General features: G+C 43.7%; 1 protein-coding gene across 1 annotated transcript in view; it reads left to right on the forward strand.

The window, feature by feature from the left end:
• Positions 1-27,488, forward strand: part of TENM4 (teneurin transmembrane protein 4) — a 486,586-nt gene that overhangs the window by 397,117 nt on the left and 61,981 nt on the right. The window contains exons 19-23 of the mRNA XM_067533333.1: positions 5,259-5,520; positions 9,203-9,470; positions 11,221-11,364; positions 13,815-14,064; positions 17,130-17,150. Of these exons, the coding sequence (XP_067389434.1) occupies positions 5,259-5,520; positions 9,203-9,470; positions 11,221-11,364; positions 13,815-14,064; positions 17,130-17,150 (945 nt within the window). The remainder of the gene's footprint in view (positions 1-5,258; positions 5,521-9,202; positions 9,471-11,220; positions 11,365-13,814; positions 14,065-17,129; positions 17,151-27,488) is intronic.

The raw sequence follows: 27,488 nt of genomic DNA on the forward strand, positions 1-27,488 counted from the left end.
GATGGCATAAGATAGAGCAGCTCCCAGGAGCTCACTGTCACAGGCTGTAAATCCAGCACATCTCACAAGTACTACATTCAGTTAAAGTAATAAATAGGTGGTGATCTGCTGTGCTTGGACATAGAGTATATAATCAAAATTAGTCCTGTCACCAGGCTAGCATGCCTACCAGTAACTGCTGGAGCCCTCCAGTCCCAGAACGGGTGGAGTTAGACAGCTCTTGCAGTTGTCTGTACTCCCTTACGATTTCCCCTCATTATGTTCTGCTTATGTGGTGCTGTCGTTCAGGTCTGGTGCTTTGTGCTAACAACATTGCAGAACATGATACTCAACAAATAGTCTGATTATATTATTGAGTATCTTAAATCATGAGAATGAGAAGATAATTGGCCTCAAAATATTGTCTTTGACACTCACTCATATATTTTCTTGCATGATCAGGCACAACAATACATCTGTGTGCGCTGGAGGGAGGTAGTGTATGAACAGAGGAAGGCATTCTTCCTTCAAAGAACAAAACATGAGTTAATTTTTCACTGGTATGACGCGAGGGCCATCTATAAAATGACTTAAACTTTGAAAGTGTCATGGTATAAAGATGTGAGTGCAGGGTGTGAGTCAAAATCCTGAGCTTCAATCACAGCACTGCTGCTGATCTCTCTAGTGGGTGGCTTCTAGACGCATCACTTAATCTCCATGTGCCACTGTTAACCTGCCTGTAAAATGGAGGTAACACTTACTCCCTGCCTCGCTGGGATGTTTGTGGATTAAATACTATATGTGACATGCTTTCAAAATGCAAAGCATTATTGCTATTACAATTGCTGTTCCATCCATCAGTATGTTACAACAGTTGGACCCTATTCTAATAATCTTTTCAACAGAACAATTTTAGTCTAAGACATTGTCTACACAAGCATTTTGAGCTGATTTGACTAAATCAGTTTAAAAACCAATTTAGTTAAATCAGTGCAACCCCCTGGTGTTCTCAGAATAAGAAGGTTCGCACAAGGGAGTCATGCCTATTTAACTAAATTAGTTTCTAAACTGATCTAATTAAATCAGTGCAACTTTCTTGTATAGACAAGACCTAAAATGAGTTTCATTATAACTGGAATTCCAATTTTGCAATTGCAATGAACTGAAACAAATTAGGACTTGAATTCTACTTCAATGTAAATAGTTTCACTATAATCTAGTTTACTATAAGTGGACTTCACTCTGTTGTCGCACCAGTCAACTGTATACTCCAGGGGTGAAATCCTCACCCCATTGATGTCAATGGCAAAACTCCCACTGATTTCAATGGATCCAGGATTTCACCCCAGGTTAGGTTGCAATAAATAACTCCAGAAAATGAGAATAAATTAAAGGTCCAGATGTATTCTCAGACTGTTTCTCATGATACATGTATCTTTCAGATCCCCAGGCAATAAGGATAAACTAACAGCTTTCAGAATGCACTATTGTATATCTGACTTTTCTGTAAAACAAAGCTAATAGAAGGACCAGTGGGCTTAGGAGCCTGGTAATGGATTATAAAATATACAGTAAAATAAATCTTTCACCACTAGATGGCTGAATGAAACTGGTCAGTGATCAGAAGTTGTTAGCCTCTTAGGTTTGTGAAATGGGTTGGATGGTCTCAGTGCACTGCCGCTATCTCTGCTGAGCCTGTTCTGGAGGTAAATAGAGGACTTCAGTCGCCTGGACCGTCCATGGGGTATCTTTTTAAGATAACCAAAACAATAGGTCCATATTGCTAATATGACTTTTTGCAAAAGGAAGGAAAACCCATTGTGGCAGCTCTTGGGGTAGCCAGCACTGAGACTCACCTTGTTACCCTCTGCCTCTAGTGATAAGTAGCCTTGCCCGTGGTGGCTGAATGTCAGCTCCCTAAAACCACCAGCCTTTCAGCCACTCATGCACCCTCCTCTGGGCTGTGCCAGTCCTAACTTCACCTTGCAGGTTAACAATAGGTGCAGCCCAGTCCCCGACTCCCTTTCAATCACTCTCTTGTGATATCCAGCCCCTGACACTGGCTACTCACAGAAATCCCAGGTCCTCTGCCCCCAAAGGCGCAGTGTTCCCGGTTTACCAGTTTTACCTTAAATCACCATTTCTGTAAAATCACACAGCACTTGTGAGCACTTAGAATCAAACAAAAGTAGGTTTATTTAAGAAAGGAAGTTAACAGGAAACGAGAGAGAATAGTGGAAATAAATGGTTACGATATAAAACAAAATAATAAAATGCGAACTTGAGTCTATCCTTCAATAATTACCTTTCCTATCTAATTAAGTAGGTTTCCCCCCCAAAGTTCAGTCTCTTGCAAAGTTGGCTGGCTTCACAGGAACCAGGGTCCAATTTTTCGTGAGAACATTGCTGCTCCCCAAAGTATCTCCTCAGTGGAAGGAACAGTGTGCCTTTCCCCACCCTGTTTTATACTGAAACAGTCTGTTGTCTTTATTCATGGGCAGGGCAATTCTCTGGCTGTTGTAATGTTCCTTTTTTATCTCCAAGTGGTTTTGATTGTTTGCAGTTGTCTCTGAAGGTTTTCCATTGAAAGTCTTGGGATAGAGCAAGGCTAGACAATTGAGCCTTTCATTACATCACTGGCTAACCAGAGTGGGGTAACAGCTCCCTGCTGCTTGGATGGGCCATCGCTGAGATATTTTATGCCCTGGTGACTAAACTTTATCCCAAGTCCATAAAGTATACTTTCAGCACAATTACATTATTCTTTCAATATTACCTGCACATACAGCTCACAATGATTATGAATCTTAACAACTTACAAGCTGTTTGTTACTTGCTACTTTTTATAGAGAAATATCCTGCAATGCATGTATGTGGTGTAGTGAGTTTGTCAGGTCTAAGGTGAGAGTTCTTTGCAAAGAACAGGGGACACATCGCCAGGGAGCCTCTGTGTTGCACCCCCCCCCCCCCCGCCCCCCCATCCCAAGATCAGCAGCCCACCTGAAAGCATTGTTTAGGGGATTTCCTCCTGAAGAGAGTTTTACTGATACTATTTTATTTCCCTGCTGTGTTTTTTGTTCATTTAGATAACTTTGGGTACGTCTACACAGCATTTTGGAGCCCATGGGAGCAAGCCTTCCAGCCCACCCACCTCCCTAAGGGGCAGAGCCTGAGCTCCAGCCCGAGCTGCAACTTAAAAGCATTCTCTACGCAGCTAAGCCCCACTACCCAAGTCTATCATCCCAAGCCGGGAGGCTAGCTGCCATGGGCTCCAAAATGCTATACACTCATACCCTCAAAGGCTAAGCCATGTAACTCGAGAAACAGTAGCTGATGAGTGGCGGTGTCTCTTGCAATACAATGCAAGCCTCTGTGTTTTCACAGCTGCTTGAATCTGACATTAGATCGATGCCTTCCCTTCTGGGTTGGGTTTCATGTCCACAGGAAAAACAAGTTTTTTTTCTCTGCAGGCTAACATGCCTGACCAAAGCTCATTAGAGCCCAGGACTCCTAGCAGCTCTGCTCGCCAATGACAGAAGCGGAGGTGTTTCTATAAATAAACCATTCCTAGTTTTCCAACCATTGTTGAACATAATTTTTTTACATTTATTCCTTCCTTCCTTCCTTCACCCTCTTTAGTGCTCAACCTCGTGCGAAGTGAGCTTTTCCCTTCTAGCAGCAGGGCTTGCCAAATGCTAATTGACTGTTAAAAATGTCCTCATCAAAGCACAAATGCTGTTCAGCTAGCTGGCAAGCAAGGGTGAGTTATCCATTAGGATTTTAAAAGCCAATGTACATAGATCTGGCAAGTTTATGCCACATTTGAGTTGCAGAATAAACACCTTACACGTCTTGAGCTTTTTAAATGCTCTCCCCAAAGCTGGTGGACTTGAATAACTTTCTTTTCATAACTACATTCACTAAGCAGAGTCTAAGATGTGTCCAAATGATGATCATGTATAAAAAAATAAATCTTAAAGGTGAAAAATGTGGTTGTGCTCTTTGTTGCTTCTCTGTGATCTCTGAAGAAGGCCTGAAAGTTTTTTAATGAATTACAGAAGTTTTTTTCTGCTTCTTTTTTCTCTTTAGAAATATCAGCTACACCAAGTCTGGTCTTTCTTGGTTTTGGCTGAGGTGGTATTGGGGGTTTCACAGCACTATTGACTAATAAAGACTTCCTTTATCCAAAATGTTATTTAAACGTAGAAGTTAAATAGATGTTAAAACGAAGAAGCAAAATTCCCAAAGGTTTTAAAGTCTGACTTAAATCCCTTTCCCTCGCAGCTACTCTACTTTCACTTTCCTAGCTCTTGTGTTGTCACCATTTCATTGGTTCTGCAGCACTTCATCGGCTCTTCCAGTGCAGACCAGATGTGAAGTTCTAATGGAAAAAGCAAGCAGGGAAAAAATCAATCCAGACCACTCCCATACCGTTTCTATAAATTAGAAAGAAGCAAAACAAAGGCAGTTTGGATTATGAGCTTTTTGGAGCAAGGACCATCTTTTTATTCTGTATTTGTGCAACGTAGGGTACATATTTAGGGGTAAAAGTTCCAAATCTGATCAGGGTCTGATTTTCAGAAGTGCTGGACTCCTCTTCGTGGGAGCTGAGGGCGTCCAGCTTCTCTGAAAAGCAGGCCATTACTTTTAAACCTGGTTACTAAAACATCAACTCCTTCTCCTTCCACTCACCTGTCCCAAAGTGATTTCTTTGTTGATCCATGTTCTCCCTGCCCCAGTGAGTGATGCTGTCGCTATCACGTGAAACAGTGTGTTGGTAAGGTCAACAATGGCTGCAGGGAAAATATAACCTAGAACTGAAGCCTGGACAAGTAAGTGAAGGAGAAACTGCTTTCCAAATAGTTTATTTATATATGTAAGTCCATGCAATCGGTGACTGATATTGGATCCTAAATAAATTTTTTAAAATAGTAAATAAAACCTTTGAGGTCCAATAACTCAGCAAACCAATAACAAACATAAACTTTGTCTTTAAAAAGAAGATAGTGTGGTTTAATGACTGTATCTGTTGACTGAATGTCAAGACCCATGGGTTCTGTTCCTGGCTTTGCCAGCTACTTAGTGTGACCTTGTCCATGTCATTTAACCTTGTAGTGCCTCAGTTTCTCCATCTGTAAAACGAGGTGATAATACTTCTTTTGCTCACAGGGATTTTGTGAGGTTTAATCCTTTAATATTTGCACAGGGAGGTTCTTGTTTGGAAGACACTTGTCAAATATTTGTTTTATTTATATTTTTACTTTGTCTCTTAAAAACAGCTTTGATCTTGTCACTAACGGTGGAATTTCCATTATCCTACACTTCGAGCGGGCTCCCTTCATCACTCAGGAACACACACTTTGGCTACCATGGGATCGCTTTTTTGTAATGGAAACCATAGTCATGAGGCATGAAGAGAATGAGATTCCAAGCTGTGATCTCAGCAACTTTGCCCGCCCTAACCCCGTGGTCTCCCCGTCCCCCCTGACAGCATTTGCAAGTTCATGTTCAGAGAAAGGCCCCATTGTTCCAGAAATCCAGGTATGAATCTTCTTTCTAAAGGGAAACTTTTGCACCTTTTATTACTCAAGGCAGTCAATTGGAGCAGTGCATACAGAGCTATACACATTCAGGATTGTGCATCATATTCTGTTTCTATATTCGTTAAAACATTTTGTGACACTGATTTGAGCTTCACTGGCAGCTTTCCAAAAGCCTAGAGGCCTTGCCTAATTTACATTATACATTTACATACTTTTAGAAATCAAAAATAGACACTTGGCAACAATGCTTGTTTTTGTTCATATCTGATAGTTAGATATGAAGTGCATATTCACTAGTAGCGAAAACATGCATTGGATCTGCTTTGTCCTCGCCTCCTGCCTGCAGAAAAAGATTAGCCGTGGGACACGTTTTTAGGATGTAATAGGCCTTCAGGGTACGTTTCAACACCCATTTCTAAAGTACCTAATGGTGCTGTTCTGCTCAGAGGCAGAGTTCTGGAATTGAACATTCCCAACGTTTGGGAACATAACTCTCAGCCTTCAAACCTGAAGAGAATATTGTTGGAGTGAAATCCTGGCCCCATTGAAGTCCATATGAATTTTGCCTTTATCTGCCTCATTCCCTCATTTGTAACATATATTACAAAAAAAAAAAAAAACCCTGGTGGAAAAGGGCTTGAAATTCTACCATTGCATTTTGTCAGATACATTTCCCAATAGAGAAATGTTAAAAAGAATGGACTTATCACATTTCTTCCTTGAGGGATATAGGAATGCTTATTATATTGCAAAGCAGAGTAATAACACATTTACAGAGGATTCCAAAGTACTGCGCAGTCTGAAATGCAAATATTCTTTCACAGAAATGCAGCAATCCCTGGGATAGAGTGTTGCTGCTGTTTAACTATACACAACAGAATGACAGAGCTCTGCAAGTGAAAGGGGAGTTTAGGTAATCAGAATGGTAATTTCTTTGAGGTGAATTTCTGCTGGGACATCAGGGCTAATTCCCAAGCAGTCAGGACCTTGGTTTAATCTGTTATCCAAAAGGGAGAACGACACTATTCAAATGTCTTTGTTTCTCCTCAGTTTTTGGGTCATGTTGAAGAAATTGGACAGAGTAATAGTTTCCTCACTCAGTGGAGCAGGTGTGTGATGGCAGGGAAGGAGTAACTATATAGAAATGTTTAACTTGGTTAACGTTTAATTGTGCATCAAGATTTTCAACTTGTCACATGCAAAACTGGCAGGCTTTGCTACCGGCAGGAGTTCAAGACTGGCTGACACCAAGGGGTTAAAAGAAAGAAGCTGAGAGAATTCCTAATAAGTGTAAAGAACAAGCCCTTATTTCTAATCAGCGTAGTAGTGGCTTGGCCACTTTTGTAGAGTACTGAACATATTATTTATATTGCACTAGCATGTAGGAGCACCTGTCACAGACCAGGACCCCAGTGTGTAGATGCTGTACAAACATAGCGTATATATCTATCCGGATCTAGCTACGGTACTAATTAACAGAGAAACAGAAATATGGGGACAGTTTCTGCCTCTCTTACTCCTGTGTGTCCCAGGCAGATTGTGGCCCATCCTTTTTCCAATGGCATTTTTCTGTGGGTGTGCATTACCAGGACAGTGTTACTTGTGCAATGCAACAAAGACAAGATGCAGCCATTTTGAAAGGTTTTGAGATCCTCACTATTTGAACCCGCTCTTTAGGCAAGATCCTTTAAAATATATTCCTGGTATTTATTTGATGTGTGAGTACTACTCAGTTGGCCTTTCCTCTGAAATGGTAGTCAATAGAGACAGATCATGGCAGAGAGAAATAAAAGTTTCATACATAGGATTGAACCAGATGTTGCAAAACAATACCTCAGTGGCAATTATTTGTGGCTGGCATTTTCCTATAGGGGTTGTAGGTGAAGATAGATTAGATGAAAGGGACCGCCTTCTTTCCAACGCTGCTCAGCTGGTCTCTGACTGAGCCTAGTCCCAGCATAGCTTGTTGTTAAACTTGTAAAAATCTGTTTTAAAATTCCCAGATCTGTCATTTTTCACCCTTGTAAGTGCATAGGTATGTAAATTGAAAAGGATGCATTAGGTAAAGTAAATATTTATGAACGGGATGGAACAGTACTTTAACTTCCGTGATACAGCAGTTTGTCAAGTGCTGCCATGCTCAGGGGTTGTAAGTTATCACTTGAAAAAGTGCTAGATCTCTGATAATAGCCCAAAACAGACGCTTTTAGGAGCTTGATTTACCAGATCGATGGTTATTTATAACTAAAACCCATATGAGAGGAGCATCCCAGCACAATTGGGACTGTGTAAAGATCCAACAAATGGGTCAAGTCTAATGGTTGGAGCAGTGGACTAGAAGAAGGTTCAGACTCCTGAGGTCTGTTCTTGGCTCTGCCATTGACTTGATACCTTTAGCAAATCCTTTTAACTCTTCTGTCTTTCACTTTCCCCATCCATAAAATGGGTAGGGCTGTTGTGAAGACTAGCTTTTATTTATAAAGCATTTTTTTCAGATCCTCCAGTGTGCTATGCGAGGGCTAAAAGAATGGTTATCGGCAGCGCAGGTAGCAATGCCTGGAGTTCAGATTGCCCAATACTTTCCATTATTTTCAGTTGCTTAGGCTTTTTCCATGCCGGCTATCTGTCTGAGGCTGATTTTTTTGAGGGGGGGAAGTTCCAACTAAAAAGGTTCAGCCTTTTCCAAGAATGAGGTTAGGGGAAAATAAATCATTGTGCCCATGTTAAAAAAAATTCTTGCAGCCATTTCACTGAGAAGCTCTTGCACCTCCATGATTTGAAGCAGGGACTGGAAATTTGGCAGGGAGACCACCTCGTTTCAAGGATGTACCTTTTGCCATCCCCAGGAAAATTTGCCCTAAACTAGCCAAGTTGTAATAACCCTCCCAACAATCACAGTTCATATATGTTCAATAGAGACTAGCTAGAGTTTAGCAGCTAAATTCTCTGAAGATTCCATCTGTACTGAGCATGCTCAATCCCCAGCTAGGACTTTTTCTGCAGTTTCTCCTCCCATCTGGCTGGGACTGCAGAAGTAATGGGCACTGGTACAGAAAGCAGGAAGACTTTCAGTCCTGGGCTGTCAGTGCTCCCCCTGTTGGTACCAAGCAACATGGAGGAGGAGGAAGCAGCATGACTGGAATACAGCGGGGGAAGGAATAGGGTGAGGGGGCAGGGCTCAAAGGAGAGGGGCAAGGAGCTGGAGGCAGGAGCGGGGAACAGAACAGGAGCAGAGGCAGAAGACAGGAGGACAGGAACAAGGGAGGGGAGAGGAGCAGGGGATGGGAGGGAAAGGAGCAGAAATGGTGGGACATTGGCAAGAGGTGGGAAAGGAGCAGGGTGGGAGAGGATGGGCAGGTGAGATAGCCGCAGCAGGGTACATGGACAAATAAGGCTCACCATCTCACAGAGTCCAGGAGAGGAGCCTTTTCCTGCTTGGATCCCACTATAAGAATCGTCCCCCCCTGCACACACACACATCACCCCGAGAGACATTCCTTGGCCTCCATGAATAACCCTATAAATGATGTATATTTTATAACTGATGCCTCATAAGAGGCTGGTTTAGAAACTTCTCAAAGAGCTTTTCTAAAGATGTATGTGTCTGATTAATTGCAACTTTGCCGCCGTTTCATGTCTGTTCCCTAGTGACTTAACATCTCCCGACTGTTCTTCCCCAGGCCCTGCAAGAGGAGATTAACATCGCGGGCAGTACAATAAAACTCAGCTACCTGAGCAGCCGCACAGCTGGCTACAAGTCAGTCTTGAGGATCAGCATGACCCATCCCACCATCCCCTTCAACCTCATGAAAGTCCACCTTATGGTGGCCGTAGAGGGACGCCTCTTTAGAAAGTGGTTTGCAGCTGCCCCAGACCTCTCCTATTATTTCATCTGGGATAAGACGGACGTCTACAGCCAGAAGGTGTACGGACTGTCAGAAGCTTTTGGTAAGCTGACCTCAGAATACATCCCTCTCTGTCTGTCTTGCATGTAAGAAGCTGTTAAATGGCAGCACACGAACTTTATCCTGTTTTTATGCTTTCTTCCCTTCACTGCCCTTTCCAGAACGTCATCTCAACATAACCATTGCGACCCTGATTCTCCACTACCCTGCATTTTGTGTGGTTCTCTACGTCTGTAAAATGATTACACAAGGTGCGAGGCAACGGAGAATCGGGATCTGTGTGTTCTGTGGACCAAATCTTGAGCACAATACCATGGTTCGTAGCCAGCGGGATCTGCAGGCTCTACCAAGACTCTGTCACTGAAGAAGCCAGAGCCTCTGCAGGAGGGGGAAGCTTCCTCTGTTCTGCCCATGTAACTCTTGTATGGCTACAGCTCCTACCCCTTCTCTCAGGCATCACAGAGCCCACCTAGTCCAAATGCCATGGGGGAGAGGGGGAACGTGCAATTAGAGGCAGGGTCTGAAAAGGAGGCCCTACTAGGTTATTGCTCTTTTACAGTAAAATTATTTCTAGTAGATATGTACTGGACATCCTTCACTTTGTGTCTGTGTCCTGGTTTTTTATATTATTCAACCAACCTCTAAAGGCGCACAGAGGTTTAAAAATAGCACATTGCTAGCCTACTACATGGATAGCCGAATAAGTATGTTTTTTCATCAAAAGAGCTGAAAACAGAATCATAGCAGTAAAAGACAGGAAAGACCTTTTTGATTATTTAATCCAACTCATCTCTCTACCAGTGTAAGACTGTTCCCTGTACTGCATATTTCTCCTGTCCAGTCTGATCCTGCAGAGTCCCTAAAGATTTGTGAATGGTCCTGAGCTCTTTTAGTGCTCAGCACTTCTCAGGAGACCTTGCCCCTTGAAAGATCAGGCCTTTATTTTACCTGCCAAAAGTTGTTCCACATCCTGCCTTTCCCTTGTCTCCTAAGAAGGGTAAAACTGAAGATCACTGCTCTGCTTCAGGTATTAATGATGAATTGGGATTTGCATCTTACTGCATTTGAGGGAAAGCTCAAGGAGTCCATGTTTCACCTGAAGCCTTCTTCTAGATGTTCAGTAAAATACTGGGCCTGATTCTCCTCTCACTCAAACTGATTTTACAGTGGTGTAATTCCATTACCTTTAATGGAGTTATTTCTGATGTGCACCCATGAAAGGGAGATAAATCAGGCCTAAAGACTCTCTGGACATAATAAAAACTTACTCACATTCAGCCATTTTGTCTGTATTAGTGATATTGGCCCCAATTAATCTCTGGTCTGTCTGTTGAGTTTAATGGAGTTTACTGAGTTAGACCTGCTTGGATTATGCTGTGTTTTCTAAGCAGGGCCATGTTTCTCTGCCTCAGCCCACTGCATCACTGGCAGGCAGCCTTAACTGAGGAGGCATGAATAGAAGCAACATGCTACCATTTTGGAATCCTGGGACCATTTTTGTTAATCCCTTGGGTCACCCATTGCTTTACATTGTGTCTGTGAGTTGGGGCCTTTTGAATATTTAGCACATTTGTCCAACATCTACTGCTGCGTTGACCTTTTTTTATGCAGAGTGGCCTTTAAAGAGGAGAATATTAAGACTCTGCATTAATGTGATGGTATTTTAAATAGAATTGGCACTTGCCTGTAGAAATGGCCTTTCCCCCACCTAATTAAAGCTCTCGGTTTTGTGCTGAATGTGCATTTCTGAGAATATTAACCTATGGGCTTCTTTTTTTCCCCTTTGCTTCCAGTTTCCGTGGGCTATGAATACGAATCATGTCCTGACCTGATCCTGTGGGAGAAGAGGACGGCGGTCCTTCAGGGTTATGAAATTGATGCTTCCAAACTTGGAGGCTGGTCTCTGGACAAACACCATGCCCTCAACATACAGAGCGGTGGGTTGGCTGTAGCAAACGGCATGAGCATGATGGGCGATGCAGCGGAGCAATGCATTGTTGCTTTTCACCGTTAATCATTCGATGAAAGGGAAAACACACACATGCACATACTACTAACAAATTATTCATTGTAAGCTACAATTTGCGACAGCTTTGGGAAGGCAAATCTGAAAAAAGTCAGCTACTGTAAATCTGTTGTATGTATATCTTTATGAAGTATGCAGCCCCATCTTTGTACTGTCTCTAAGGAATGGGACTGAATTCTTTGGTGTCCATAGAAAAACGTCCCAAGGCTGAACCCCACGTAAACACGTGCAGGGTGTGTGTACGGTCAGATAGGATCCACCCTTTGTAGGCCCCATCGAAAGCAAACCCACCCAATACAACCACACACAGAAAAGCATGACAAATAATCACCCCTTGCTGCCAGTGGTGAGAACTCAGCGTGGAATGTGGCCCGGGGGGAACCTGTCGAATATTACTTCTCTCTTGCCCAAGGAAACCTAATTGTTAGGCTTCAGAAGACTTCCCACCCTCCACGTTCCCCACCCCTCAACTTCTGTGGCCAGCTGCTCTGGTAGAGCGCAGCTTCCTTTGAAACTGTAACCCCCACTTTCCCTAGTGAATGGCGAGTGTTTGGAGATGGGGCACTGAGCTGGCCAGAGGGCAGCCCAGGGCAGTGCACTTCAGCAAGCAGGACGGCGTCACTGGGGCCTAACACAGAGGCTGGCTCTGGGCCCAGAGTTAATCTTTGGACACAAAGTGGTTCAAGAGGAGCAGGAAGCTGCAGAAGTGGGAGGCCCCAGGGAATGCAAGAGGAAGTGGGAGGCCCCAGTATCAGGTGGAGGAAGGAGGACCTGGGGGCTACAAAGGAGAGGCTGGAAAGTTGACTAGAACTTAGTCAAAGGATGGAACATTTGCACTATGCTGTGTGAGGATGGACGTTTGCACTATGCTGTGTGACACTATGCTGTGTGACTGTGGTGAATGCTGAAGGAGTTCAGAACGTTTGCACTATCCTGTGTGACTGTGGTGAATGCTGAAGGAGTTCAGAACGTTTGCACTGTGGTCCTGTGTGACTGTGGTGAACGCTGAAGGAGTTCAGAACGTTTGCACTATGCTGTGTGACTGTGGTGAACGCTGAAGGAGTTCAGAACGTTTGCACTATGCTGTGTGACTGTGGTGAATGCTGAAGGAGTTCAGAACGTTTGCACTATGCTGTGTGACTGTGGTGAACGCTGAAGGAGTTCAGAACGTTTGCACTATCCTGTGTGACTGTGGTGAATGCTGAAGGAGTTCAGAACGTTTGCACTATGCTGTGTGACTGTGGTGAATGCTGAAGGAGTTCAGAACGTTTGCACTATCCTGTGTGACTGTGGTGAACGCTGAAGGAGTTCAGAACGTTTGCACTATCCTGTGTGACTGTGGTGAACGCTGAAGGAGTTCAGAACGTTTGCACTATCCTGTGTGACTGTGGTGAATGCTGAAGGAGTTCAGAACGTTTGCACTATCCTGTGTGACTGTGGTGAATGCTGAAGGAGTTCAGAACGTTTGCACTATCCTGTGTGACTGTGGTGAACGCTGAAGGAGTTCAGAACGTTTGCACTATCCTGTGTGACTGTGGTGAATGCTGAAGGAGTTCAGAACGTTTGCACTATCCTGTGCAACTGTAGTGAATACTGAAGGAGTTCAGACTGCACAACTAATGAAAACTTTCCTGGTCTTCTTCTAAAGAACATATAGGCTCCCCTCGGCCCTGCTGATGAAACCTACCCCAGTTAATACTCCTCCCAGATTTTCCTAAGTGAACCACTACCACCCTGTATGCCCCTTGCCAGCAGACAACCCCAGTGTGTTACCTCTCCTCACTAGTGACAATTAACTTGACCTTCCTATCTCCACATGTGGCATAACAGCTTTTCTCAACGCATAGTCGCAACTGCCAGGAGGGCCCCGAATGGCAATCAGAGGATTGTGAGGCACTGAACATTTTATTGCACTCTAAAGCAAAGAAAAGCTTGGTCTCCCCCTCCCCACTCACCCTTGCTTGTCAAGGTCAAACACTCACACAAATTAATTACACAGGCTGATCATTGTTGGCATCAGTACATCTTTATAGTAAATGTGGTGGGGCTGAAAATGTTTAATTTTGAATAAGGGGTCTCCAACCTGAAAAAGATGAGAAACACTGTGCTATGGGAGTTGCGGCAATCTGCCATGGGCCCTGGACATCTAATATTTTACCAGATCCCACAAAACTTAGGGACAACCCTGTGGAGAACCCTTTGTAGGGTGGTACAAGAAGAATCTGGAAGCTGGGACTTCAGGATTCTATTTCCTGTGCTGCCATTGATTGGCTCTGTGACCTGGAGCAAGTCACGTGCTCTCTGTGAGCTTCAGTTTCACCATCTGTCTTTAATTTTCTTTCTGCTCTTACCGTTTTCTAGGCATCTTGTATAAGGGAAATGGGGAAAACCAGTTTGTCTCTCAGCAGCCGCCTGTCATCGGGAGCATTATGGGCAATGGACGCAGGCGTAGCATTTCCTGTCCAAGCTGTAATGGCCTTGCAGACGGGAACAAGCTCCTGGCTCCCGTTGCTCTGACATGCGGGTCAGATGGAAGCCTTTATGTTGGAGACTTCAACTACATCCGAAGGATCTTTCCCTCTGGCAACGTCACCAATATACTGGAGCTAAGGTACGCCAGGCAGCTCGCAGCCTGTGATAATTGTTCACCTTTGGTTCCACAGAAATGTTATGTACCCACAGGGAAAATTAGACCAAAACTCTTTGAATGGGCCAAATTCACCTCTGGTGCAAATCCACTGACTTTGAGTTACACCAGAATGGCGTGTGGCCTCATGAGTTCATCCAGGATGGAGTCACAGACCCAAAATAGTCTGTCACATTTTTTTCCTGCTAACTCAAACTGGGATATTGTGTCCCCCTCAGTCTGGTAAGAGACTAGTGGGAATTCTAAACATTAACAGTCAGCCTTAGGATAACCTACACTTGGAAGGACACACAACACTAATGATGACATACAGAGGGTACCCAGGACAGAGGATCATTCATACCTAGGCAGTGAGTTCACCAAGGGGCTCCCAAAGTCGGTGCCTTCCAGATGGGTGTTTTGGGACGAACATACAAACACACCACAGTGAATCCTGCTTCCAGACCTCCACAGCAAAATAGGGGCTGGGTGAAGAAATTCTGTCCATCACCCCTGCAGGGACGGAAACCTGTGGGGGGGAGGGGAGAAATTACATATGAGTCATAAATTTTGATGAAATAAAATATTTGGTGACTGGGTCAAAATGTGTTTGACTCATCTGTGATATTTCCCCCCCCCCCAGACATTTCATAACAAACACAATGCGGTGTACAACACAGTGTATCTGATTCTGATCTCATGCTGGGGCTACCCAGGATTAATTTCAATGAAGTCAATAGAGTGTAAACTGGTGTAAGTGACATCTGAATCAGGCTCAGTGACTCTGCCTTAAGGGCCTGATATGAAACCCAGTGAAGTCAATGAGAGCCTAACCAATGACTTCAATGGGTTTTGGGTCAGGCCCTAATACAGCATGTCTGTAACTGGACTGGAGATTAAACTATCCATTGGTGATTTCTGTATTGGGAGTTTTCCATGGAAATGTGTGTCAAGATGTCTACTCAGTGATATGCTTTGGTCCAAGCACCCATTGCACACATGAGGATAAAGACAGGTAGTTGCCATTTTTTGACTAGCCTTGTTGTTTCTCTCTTTTTTTTTGGTGAAAGTATTCATTCTATTTTTGAAAACCTAAACATACCGAAAAAAAATCCCTGCAACACACACAAAGAGCTACCAAGAACTCATCCATAATATACAGCATCCCAATGGAACGTAAGGGAAAGGGACAAAGATAAATCTTTTCGGTATTAACAGGGTACTTGTAAGAGCCAGTTTCTGAGAGGCTCTGAGCACCCACAACTCCCAGAAGATGCAGGTGCTTACCATCTCTGAAGATTTGGCCTAAAAGTGTGTTACTTCTCACTCCCCTGGGAAGCGACGATGTAAAAATGGCCCATACTTACTCAGCAGATCTGTATTTAGAGCCATGTCTGCTGACAAAAATAAGGCCCCAGTCGGACAAGAAGTTCCACCTGGGAGGACCTTCACTGACCGAACTGCAGATCATTGCAGGATCAGTGCCCAAAGCTGCATTGCATTATACTCATGTTTGCCCTGAGGAATTAATGCCACTAAAAGAGAGTGAGCTGGATTCCTTCTTGCTCATCAGCAACAGCATTGTTTACTAATCGTTACGCCTGTGCAAACCCACATATGTCCATTGGGCTACAGTGGTGTCACTGAGGGCCCAGTTTGGCCTGTAGGACTTTCACTACACGTGCTGATGTACCAGAAGAAAAGAATCTAGACTGAGGCTGGCACTTAGAAGACAGTAACCTGAGCTCATTCAATATGAAAATTATAAAGAGTCAGCAAACAAGGAGCCCCATGATGGCATGTTTCCAGTTACATCTCTGAGCAAGCCATAGTTGGAGTCAGATACATGGGGGTGAGACTCCCAAATATTGAGGAATGATTCAACAGTGGGCTGCATTAAGGTCCAGAGCATCCTTCCAGTGCTGAAAGGTTATTTTAGTGGTGGAAACTGTGATTCCCAAAGGAGCCTTAGGCAGATAGGTGCCCAAACCCCATTGTAATTGCATGACAGTTAGGTGCCTCATTCCCTTAGGCATTTTTGAAAATTGCATCCTGGGTTCTTTTTGTATTTCAGCATTGCTAGAAACACCCTATGCATACAGGTTTGGTTGAACAGGCCCTGATTGCAAAAGAGCAAATTGGAAACCTTGAAAGAGTGGCCTTGTTGGATTCTCAAAGAGCCACAAAGTTTAATTTACTCTCACGTTCAACCTGCTGGAGCCATTATTATGTTATCTGCCCAAACGCTTAGGTTACTGGGTCCAAGAAACACTGTCACTCCTGTGTGTTATAAACTAAATGGGCATAGATGCAGGTTGACTAAAAGCTATGGGGAAAAAGCCATTGTTTTGGCCTAAATGGATTGTATCTGTGCCTCCTCAAACAGCATTTCCTTTGAGAGTCCCACCCCCACAGTTCAGTACAGTCTCTTTATTAGAGTGCAGTGCTCTTTCGCGGAGAGGATAGGCAGCTGCAATGTGGCTTTCAAATCATTACAATGGGATATGTAACTTTGCCCCTGGAGAGAAAAATATCCTACTTGAATTCTATGCTATGGTGTCTGAGGTTCAGGTAGCGAACATAAAGGAAGCTGACCAGAACAACGCTGCTGATAAATTGTCTGCTAAATTAGACAGAACCACAATGACCAACAGTGAAAAAGCTGTAAAGCTTACTCAAGAAACAGGTTTCTGTCTTGACAGATTATATTCCGAGACAGATCATTAAAGACATGTATTTGGATTGTGTGTGTGTGTGTGTGTGCAATACTTCTGCAAATAGTGACGTGTGCCTGGCCCTATCTCCTGCATGAGTACCTCTGAGCTGGTGAGATCATACTTCCTTTGTGATATGCAGCAGTACATAAGTGTGCTCACTGACAAGTAATATCCAATATAAAGTATATCAGTGTCATGCCTGCTAAGTCTTTATTTATTATTGTATTGTATGGTACAGTTACTGTCAAGTTTTCAATCTGCTAATAATGCTTCTAACTCAGCCACTAACACCTCATACTTTCTTCTATTCCCTGCTTTCCTGCTGTCTGTCAGAAATAAAGATTTCAGACATAGGTAAGCCAACCAGTGGAGAATTTTATGCCTCTCCCTGTCTTGTTGCATGTTGTTATATGGTGAGCCACAAGTGCCATTTCCACATGATTCAGTAGCAAATGAAGCCAGTGTGATTAAAGCTGATCTAGGCCATCAGTCATCCAAACTGGAAGCCATTAATCTTGCGGCAGGGTGATAATAGAATTCTGCTCGGTCCATAAATAGCCATATTCAGTCAAAATAGAACGTAAAGGTGGCAGGGAGAGGGAAGAAGGCTTTTTGTCAAACAATTGAGTGAATGGCAAGACTCGGACAATTATCCGTGTAATTTAAAAGGAGCTCTGGGTAACCCATTGGTTAGTGTGTGTTACATGTCCTATGTATGTCTGACCCACAGAGGACCACAGCTCTGTTATAGCACTCAACTAGGAGAGGTAGGCCTAGATAAAGCTCTAGAGGCTGAGGGTATTTCTACACTGCAGACTGAAGTCGATTTCACCCGCCGAATTTTAGAAGTCACAAGAACGCGACCACATGATGCTCCTTGCGCCGGGCTCCTGCGTCCCCACTCACCATGCTTGGGTCGACATTCAAAGCAGTGCACCGGGGGTAGCTATCCCATAGTGCAACTAGCTGCAGAGGCTTTTGGGAAGCTTGTCATCCTCCCATGATGCAGCGTGCTCCCTCCCCCACCCTTCTTGTCCCAAATAAACTGCAAACGCTCTTTTGTGCCGTTTTTCTATGCCGCACGCACGCCGTTGCTGGAGAGACATGGAGCCCACTCAGCTCTATCATTGTGAGCATCACAAATACCTCACGGCTTATCCCGCAGTATTTTCAAAGGCGAGAGAAGAGCCGCACCACGGAAAATAGCGATGTTACTGAAGCCACTCTGCGAGAAGACATAGAGCAGAATAATTTCCGTTTGCTGCAGGCTGTCACGCATCAACGTCAATCCTTGGAGCATCGGTTCTGGTCCTGGGAAACAAGCACAGATTCGTGGGATCGCATTGTTATGAAGGTGTAGGATGATGAGCAGTGGCTGCAGAACTTTCGTATGTGAAAGGCCACTTTCTTTGAACTTTGCACGGAGCTGTCCTCATCCCTGAAGCACATGAGTACTCGCTTGAGATCAGCTCTGACAGTGGAGCAGTGAATGGCCATCACTAGGTGGAAGCTGGCAACCCCAGACTGCTACCAATCAATTGGTAATCAATTTGGAGAGGGTAAATCCACAGTTGGAGCTGCTGTAATGCAAGTTTGTCAATAGGCTTCTGCTAAGAAGGGTAGTGACTTTGGGAAACATGCAGGACATAGTGGACGGGTTTGCCGCAATGGGGTTCCCAAACTGCAGGTGGGCAATAGATGGCACGCATATCCCTATCCTAGCACCTGACCACCTTGCCACAGAGTACATAAACCGGAAGGGATACTTCTCAATGATGTTGCAGGCCCCTGTGGATCACGGGATGTTTCATTGACATCAGTGTGGGGAGGTCTAGAAAGGTGTACAACGCACGTATCTTTAGGAACTTGGGTCTGTTCAATAAGATGTAGGAGGGCACTTTCTTCCCTGACCAAAAAATAAACATTTGGGGATGTGGAAATGCCAATAGTGATCTTGGGGGATCCTGCCTACCCCTTGCTCCCTTGGCTATTGAATCCCTACACCAGGCACCTGGACAGTGAGAAGGAGCATTTCAATAACAGGCTCAGCAAGTGCAGAATGGTGGTGGAATGTGCATTTGGCCGTTTAAAAGCCAGATGGAGATGTCTGCCTACTAGGCTTGACATCAGTGAAAAGAACATCCCATCAGTTATATCTGCATGCTGTGTGCTCCATAATTTGTGTGAAACAAAGGAGGGAACGTTCCCCCAGGGTTGGGCCGTGGAGGCTGATACACTGGCTGCAAATTTTGGGCAGCCAGATTCCAGCGCTACGCTCAGAGCCAACTGCGGAGTGCTTCGACTTCGGAAAGCATTGAAAAACCAGTTTTACAATGAACTGCGGTAATGTATGTCTGTGCTGTGCCTTTATTTCCCATTCCCCATCCTCGCCCCCTCCCCTTTTCTCCCCACCAAGTTATGAATGAATAAAGACAGATATTTTTTAATGCTACAAAGTTTTATTTGTGACCCATTTTAAAGGAGGGAAAGGAGGATAACTTAACACTGTAAAGTGTCTCTGTGCAAGCAACTGTGGTTGTGTGCAGTTTTTAAAGGGGCTGACGCATCCTTTTGCTCACTTCCACCGGTGTAGAGTGCAGCACATACTGCACCCTGCTCAGTCTCCTTCTAGACTGCTTGGGGGTGCAGGCTGATGATAAAGTGATAGGCGGTGGAGTGTTTTGGAAGGGCTGCAGAGGCAGTCTGTTCTGCCGCTGCTCTTCCTGGAGCTCTACCAGATACCTCAGCATGTCAGACTGATTCCTCATAATATGCAACATCTCCTGTTGTGGATCACACTCCTGCTCCTGTGCAGATCTTCTGTGTTCCATGTCCATGTCTAGTTTTTAAGACAAGGACATCCTCCAGGCTCTGAGCTCTGTGTCAGCAGCCGCGAAGGCGTTCTTTAGTTCGCTGAACATGTCATCCCACTTTTTTTTTTTCTGCTTCCTAATCTGGGAAAGTCTTTCAGCAGGAGTTCAGCAAGGGGAGCCGAAGGCCGAGGTGTCTACTGTAAGATAAGCAAAGCACAAAGTTGTCATTGTTAGCTGAGCCAAAGTAGTAATGGAAACGTTACAATGTAAAGAGTACTCCCTTCATGTTCACAAGCTAAGCCAGACACCCATTCCATTGTGTACATCTCAGAAGGGTCGAACTGGCAGTACAAACATGATAAGCAAGCAGCCCTTGCATTTGTTATAGAGAGGCTTCGTTAGCACTAAAATCCCAATCCACTCTTGAGCAAGGAGAGGGATCACCGGGCTCCCCGTAACATGCCAAGGACCAGTTTGGGAGGAGGTGGGCAAAACAGATTAGAGGATACTGTGGGTGAATTGTAGCAGCAGAAAACATAGGGCAATCAGCATCCTGACCCATAATGCCCATTGCAACAGTACTAGGCCTAGGAATAGTCTTGGGGAGGTGCCCAGGGACCCCGTCCATGCTAGAGGAGTAGAACAGGGTGACTGTATTGGTCAGGTACTTTAAACTTGCGCCATCTTCCCTAGGTGACTATGTGTGATATCAGTCTCCTGAAGGTAACACAGGCAGAAAGGGAAGATTTGCTGCAAGCATCGGGGTACAGGCCTGGTCTTTATGCTGCTATGCTGTGTTCCACAATGATGTCTGCTCATTTAATAGCAGAGTGGCAGGGAAAAGTATCCTACCGTGGCGGAAGAAATAAGGCTGCCCTCCCCAGAAACCTTCTGCAAAGGTTAACAGATTACCTACATGAAAGTTTCCTTGAGATATCCACAGAGGATTCTCAGAGCATACCTCTGCACATAAAATAGTCTGTTCCAGGAGTAACCCTCCACTGAAGTTTGCCACCACCGAGTAAGACCTTTCCTTCCAAAACACAAGCTCCTTTTAAGAAGCTGGACTGGGGACATAACCGCAAAAAAGAGATTTGCCACACACACTCACCAGATGTGCCTTCTCTGGCATCTCGATCAGTCCCGCTGTCTTGTGTGTGTGGCTGTGCTGCTCTGAGGTAACAAACAGGTCCTGGCTCTCAGGGAGAATGGATACTCCACTCTTCTGTACGCTGCTCTCCTCATTCTCCTTGTCCACAGAGTCCTCCTCATTTGTCCTGGACTGGGATTCTTCGGAGGTATCGAAGCTGTGTAGTGGCACAGTGGTGGGGTCCCTGCCGAGAATCGCATGCAGCTCCTCGTAAAAACGGCATGTTTTGGGCGTGGAGCCAGAACAGCTGTTAGCTTCCCTAGTTTTCTGATAAGCCTGCCTCAGCTCTTTGATCTTAACGCGGCACTTCTGCGTGTCCCTGTTGTGCCCCTTCTCCAACATGTCATGAGATATCTTCTTGTAGATATCTAAATTTCTTTTGCTGGCTGCTGAGCCGGAACGGGCTCTTCGCCCCACAGGCTGATGAGATCCAAGACCTCTAGTCGACTCCAAGCTGGAGCGCATTTGGGCCACACAGTCTCCACGAGTAATTCAGTTAAAAAACTCTCTCCATGCTGACCAAACCGGAAATGGAAATTCAAAATTCCCCAGGGCTTGAGGGGAGGAGCTATTTCCTGTGTATGTGGACATGTTACAGCAGAGCATGAATGTCCAGAGTGGTCACAATGGGGCATTATGGAATACCTCCCAGAGGCCAATGGCATCAATTTACAATGCACTCTGCCTACACTGATGCAAATGCGACCCATGGAAATCAAATTCAGTGCTACGCCACTTGCAGAGGTGGTTTTATTAGGTCGACTTTTACCGCGCTTTAAATCGACGGAACTTACGTGCCAGTGAAGATGCATACTTTAGGGGGTCAATATAAGCGGCGTTAGTCGCCCTCCATTGCCAGTGTAGACCAAGCCTTATGCTTTTAACCTTGTTTGATCCTCAGTGATCTTTATTATAAAAATTGGGGTTTGTCCCAGTTTAGAATGGCTGTGAGCCTCGGGCTCTAAATGTGAACTTCCTTTATCATGGGGAAACATTTAACCCTCAGTGTCTATTCTGCAGCCCTTTTTGTGTCTGATTCACAGTGGGTATGAGTGTGCTTTGAATCAGCTCCTTTAGGGATCATCTGCAAGTTTCCAGCTTCTGCTACATTGCAAATGCATGGCATTATTGTGAGGTTTTATTTTCTGTTTAGGACAACTTGAAAGCTTGGGCGTCACGGGCCAACTGAAAGAACATCAGGGCCAAAAGCATAATTCGTGTTTACTGCAGCAGGTAGTTTTCTTCACCTGATTATACATCAAGTGTCATCCAGTACAAATGGCACAGGCCTGTCACAAGCTGCAGTAGATTTCATCCCGCTGGGATCTGCAAGGTGCTCAGTGCAGCAGTTATTGAAGCCAGCTACACTGAACTCCTGCTCCATGGGGACTCTGCACTTTAGAGTTGACAGCAAGTGTTTGTGATCAGCAGTGCCCAGTGCCACATTAGGAACTCCTGGGAAAGAGAGGGAAGAAGGGCAATAATGCAGGCACAGAGAAAGGGTGAGTCAGGAACTAGCACAGGGCGAGTGCTTTGGAGATTGTTTCACGTGTTATAAGAAGAGAGAGAAAATATGAGAGAGAGCCATAAAAGAAAGTACAGTCCTTGTGCCCAGAGCCCCCCCCCCCCATCTGACCTTCCTTGAGGTACAGATTATCCCTTAACTACCCTACTGTGAGGTTTCTTACACCTTCCTGGGAAACATCCAGTGCTGTCCACTGTCAGTGTACCTCAAGGAAGGTTTCCTTCCTGACCGCAATATTTGGAAGTTGGCTTATATTCTGAAGCAGAAGGGGTTTTCCTCAAGGTCCTCCTTAAACACACCTCTTCTGACAAACCCTAGTCCTTGCACAGGGAAGTGTTCACAACCTCTACTTTAAATATAAATGTCTATAATATCATGGGAGCAATAAGTTTGAGTGCCACACTATCCTACCCATTCATCCTGCTTTTTCTTGCCTTCCTTCCTCTCCCCTGTATTTTTTAGTGGTCTGTCTAGAGCACAAGCTCTTTGGGGCCAAGTCCATGTCTTTTCATCTATCTGTAAAGTGCCTAATATGTTGTTGGCACTATCTTGTCCAAATAATAAGATAAGCTAAAGAACCACAGAAAAGGGAGGATGTACCATGAAAGAACATTTTGGACAAGCAAACCCAACGCAATGGGGCATTCAGTGAAGTCAGAGAGGAGACCTGGTGATTCCTAACCACCAGAGGAAAGAGGTCACAGTAGCATTCTACATGGCTAGAGACAGATGAGAATGGGCAGACTGTGGCTACCAGAGCGAAGAGTACCGGGAGGAATTCCACACAACTAGTAGTTTCAAATCGATTCCAGGTCCTCAACATGGAAACTTTGGAAGATACCTCTCAAGATCCAGCAGATCCAAGGGAATGGAGAGGTGTACAGGACACACACGGATGGCAGCTGGACCCTACCTGTAAGAAAATCAAGCTTGCCCACAAAGAGTCCTCCAACCATTCTAGGAAGAAGGATGATCCTTGTTGGATATTCAATACTCAGAAGAACCAAAAGAACATTCTTCAAGGGGCACTGTGCTGCCTTCATAGAGCCAAGACACTAGACATCATTCTAAGATTGGATAGGCTTCTGAAGTTGATAGTAAAGGATCCATACTAATTACACTGCATCACGAGCTATCTCACAGATAGTAAATGACTTCAGGGAACTTGGCAGTGTGATGAAGAAGAAAAATATCCAAGCATTCTCCTCAGAGACCTTCCCTGTCCCATGAGCAAAGGAAGACAGAAGATTCGAGAAGTAAACTGCTGGCAAGGTAAGTAGCATAGGGCGTAGGGTTTTGGTTTTGTGGAACATTGGTCCAACTTCTATAGGTTGAGGTGGCATATAATTTGGATGGCCTCCACCACAGTAGAAAAGGGTCCAATCTCCTTGAGCACAGACTGACTAGAGTAGTTAGAATGAGATTAAACTAAAAATAAAAGGGGCGAAAAGGGGGCAGATATGAGCAATCAATTAGCACAAAATAGAGATGATGAAAACAAATTTAGTCAAGGAACCAAAGGACACGAAGAGAAGAAATTCTTGAATTGCCTATATACCAATGCTAGGATTCTAGGTAACAAACAGGAGAAGTTGGAATTTCTCATTTTTAATCATAAATTCGATCTAGTTGGTGTTAATGTGAAACCGGGTTTGACAGTTCACACGATTGGAATGTTAAAATCAATGGATATAACCTATTTAGGAAGGATCAAGCAGGCAAAAGGGGAGGTGGACTGGCACTCTCTGTCCAAAAGGGCACTACCTGTTTGAGTCACTGCTAAGTGGGAAGAAAATTATCTTGAATGCTTATGGATCAGTGTGCTAACAGATAAAGCACAAGATGAGGGTATTAGTTGGTATCTGGTACAGACCACAAAATCACACTATGACACAGGATGACTGCCTCCTTATATACCTATCTATAATGTGTAGGGAAAAAACTTTGTGATCATGGGAGACATCAGTTTGAGTGACATATGCTGGAGGTCTCATGCTGCCAGTACTAAAACGTCCTTGGAATTTCTAAACATTGTAGCTGACAATTTCCTAACTCAAAAAGTGTTGCAACCAACACGGGAATTTTTATTAGATCTTATCTTAACAGATAAAAAGGAACTGATTACAGAACTAAAAATAAATGGTAGCTTATGTACAAGTGATCATGACTTGTTCACATTTATAATGTGCAAGCAGAATAATGTTCAGTAATATGTACTTGCTGCTTTAATAGCACCAATTTCATGAAGCTGAAAACAATTATGAGCCAAATGAGCTGGGAGGAAGGATTTAATCAGAAAAATTTGAATGATAATTGGAAATAATTTAAGAACGCCTTACTATAAGCTCCAACAGCCACAATCTCACAATTGAGGAAAAAGACTGTGCTGCTGTAGAGGGAAAGTAAAGACAGCTATAAAATTTTTTAAAGAAATATAAGAAATGGAAGAAAGAGGAAGCTGATAGTAATGAATATAAATCAGAAGTTAGGGACTGTAGAAAATTGATAAGGGAAGCAAAGGGACACAAGAAGAAACCTATGGTCAGTAGAGTTAAAGACAATAAGAAGTTTTTAAAAATATATTAGGAACAAAAAGAATCCTGAAGTGGTATTGTTCCATTATTAGATGGCAATGTTAGAATTATAAATAATACAGAAAAGGCAGAAGTGTTCAATAAATATTTCTTTTCTGAATTTGAAGGGAAAAAAAGCAGATGATTCAGTCTCATCATATGGTGATAACACTCCATTCCTCTAGTATCTCTGGAGAATGTTAAACAGAAGCTACTGATCTTAGAAATATTTAAATCAGTAGCTCCAGATAACTTGCATCCAAGGATTTTAAAAGAGCTGGCTGAGAAGCTCTCTCAACTGTTAACGTTGATTTTCAATAAGTCTTGGAGCACTGGGGAAGTTCCAGAAGACTGGGAAAAAAGCCATTATTATGCCAGTTTGTAAAAAGGGCAAATAGGACGACTCAGGTAATTATAGGCCTGTCAGCATGACATCAATCCTGGGCAAGATAATAGAGTGACACATATGGGACTCGATTAATAAAGATTTAAAGGAGGGTAATGTAATTAATGCTAATCAAGATGGGTTTAAGGAAAATAGATCCTGTCAAACTAATTTGATATATATTTTTTTTAAATTTGGTAGATAAAGGCAATAGTATTGACATAATATACTTAGACATCTGTAAGGCATTTGAGTTGGTCCCACACAACATTTTGTTTAAAATACTCAAATGATATAAGTTAACATGGCACACATTAAATTGATTAAAAACTGGCTAATTGATAGGTCTCAAAATGTGATCGTAAACAAGGAATCATCATCAACTGGGTGTGTTTCCAGTCAGGTCCTGCAGGGCTTGGTTCTTGGCCCTATGCTATTTAACATTTTTATCAGTGACCTGAAAGAAAATATAAAGTCATCATTGATAAAATTTGCAAATGACAGAAAAATTGGGGGACTGGTAAATAATGAAGAGAATAGGTCAATCATTGAGAATGACCTGGATCACTTGGTAAACTGGGCACAAGTAAACCATATGAGTTTTAATACGCCTAAATGCAAATGTATACATCGAGGAATAAAGAATGTAGGCCATGCTTACAGGATAGGGGACTCTATCTTGGGAAGCAGTGACTCTGAAAAAGATTCAGGGGTCGTTGTGGATAATCAGTTGAACATGAGGTCCCCCAGTGTGATGCTATGGCCAAAAGAGCTAATGCAATCCTTGGATGCATAAACAGGGGAATCTTAAGTAAGAGCAAAGAGGTTTATTTTACCTCTGTATTTGGCACTAGTGTTACTGCTGCTGGAATACTGTGTCTAGTTCTGGGGCCCACCGTTCAAGAAGGATGTTGGTAAATTGGAGAGGATTCAGAGAAGAGCCACCAGAATGATTAAAGGCTTAAAAAACAGGCCTTTATAGTGAGAGACTCAAAGAGTTCAATCTATTTAGCAAAACCAAAGAGAGGATTAAGGGGTGGCTTGATTGCAGTCTATAAGGACCTACATGGGAACAAATATTTAATAACAGGCCTTTTAAAGGTGTAACAAGATCCAGTGTCTGGAACTTAAAGCTAGGCTGGAAATAAGGCATACATTTTTAAAGGTGAGAGTAATTAACCATTGGAACAATTTACCATTGATTATGGTGGATTCTCCATCACTGATGATTTTTAAACCAAAATTGGATATTTTTTTCAAAGGGCTACGCTTCAGGAATTATGTTGGGAAAGTTCTATGGCCTGTGTTATACAGAAGGTCAGACTAGATGATCACAATGGTCCCATCTGGTCTTGGAATCTATGAACCTCTGGATATATGAACCTGATCTCTGTCCCCAGGTTTTCCTAACCCATCACTATAGCATATACTGAATAAGGAAACCATACCTCCCTTGCTGCGTTTGGGACCCAGGCCTTCAGCTGATGTAAATTGGCACAGCTCCAGTGACTTTGGTTCAGGATCTGACCCTCAGTGTCCACATGACATATTGAGATGACATCATAATGCTGTGCCACAAAGTCTGCCAAACTGAATCTCCCAAAGGCGGGCTACGATTCCGGACATTCGATTGCAGCTGCTACAGATGATAGCCCTAGAGGATTAAAATACCAAAGCGGGCCCTTATGGTTCTTCCTGAAAATAACAAGGTCTGCAGGGAAAGATCTGAAAGGAAAATCAACTCATGCTCCTTGCTGTCAGCCTATCTACAGTAGTGGCAGCATCAGTGTGGAGAATAAATATCAGGAGGCTACAACTGATTTAGGCTTCAGATGATTACAGAACTCCTTGTTTGTTTTGCTACATTATATAACACAGATGAGAGAGGATGGAAAGAACTGATCTGTGTTGCCCCAGGCAGACTTATTTCAGTTGTTCAGTTCAGTCCAATTTGCTACTTGGGTTTGTCTGTTGATTGCGATGTTAAATAAATAGGAAAGCCAAGTCACTGGAATTTCACGGCCTCAGCGCTCACATCTTCTCACTGACGGAGGGAAGTAGTTTTGCACTCCAGTAATAATAACGTGTTTATTCAGCGCCTTTCTTCGTGAAGGATCTCAGAGTGCTTTTACAACTGTATACATCCACAGCCATGCCGGAAAATGATGCACAACTGATTCTGGAGTAGAGTGATGCATCCAAGTAGCTCACAGCACAACAGTGGGGGCTGGGAAATTTTGGCCAAG

The sequence above is a fragment of the Emydura macquarii genome, unplaced genomic scaffold (genome assembly GCF_026122565.2).
Source record: "Emydura macquarii macquarii isolate MOO-44397 ecotype Brisbane River unplaced genomic scaffold, CSIRO-AGI_Emac_v2 contig_3328, whole genome shotgun sequence".
NCBI lineage: Eukaryota > Metazoa > Chordata > Testudines > Chelidae > Emydura > Emydura macquarii.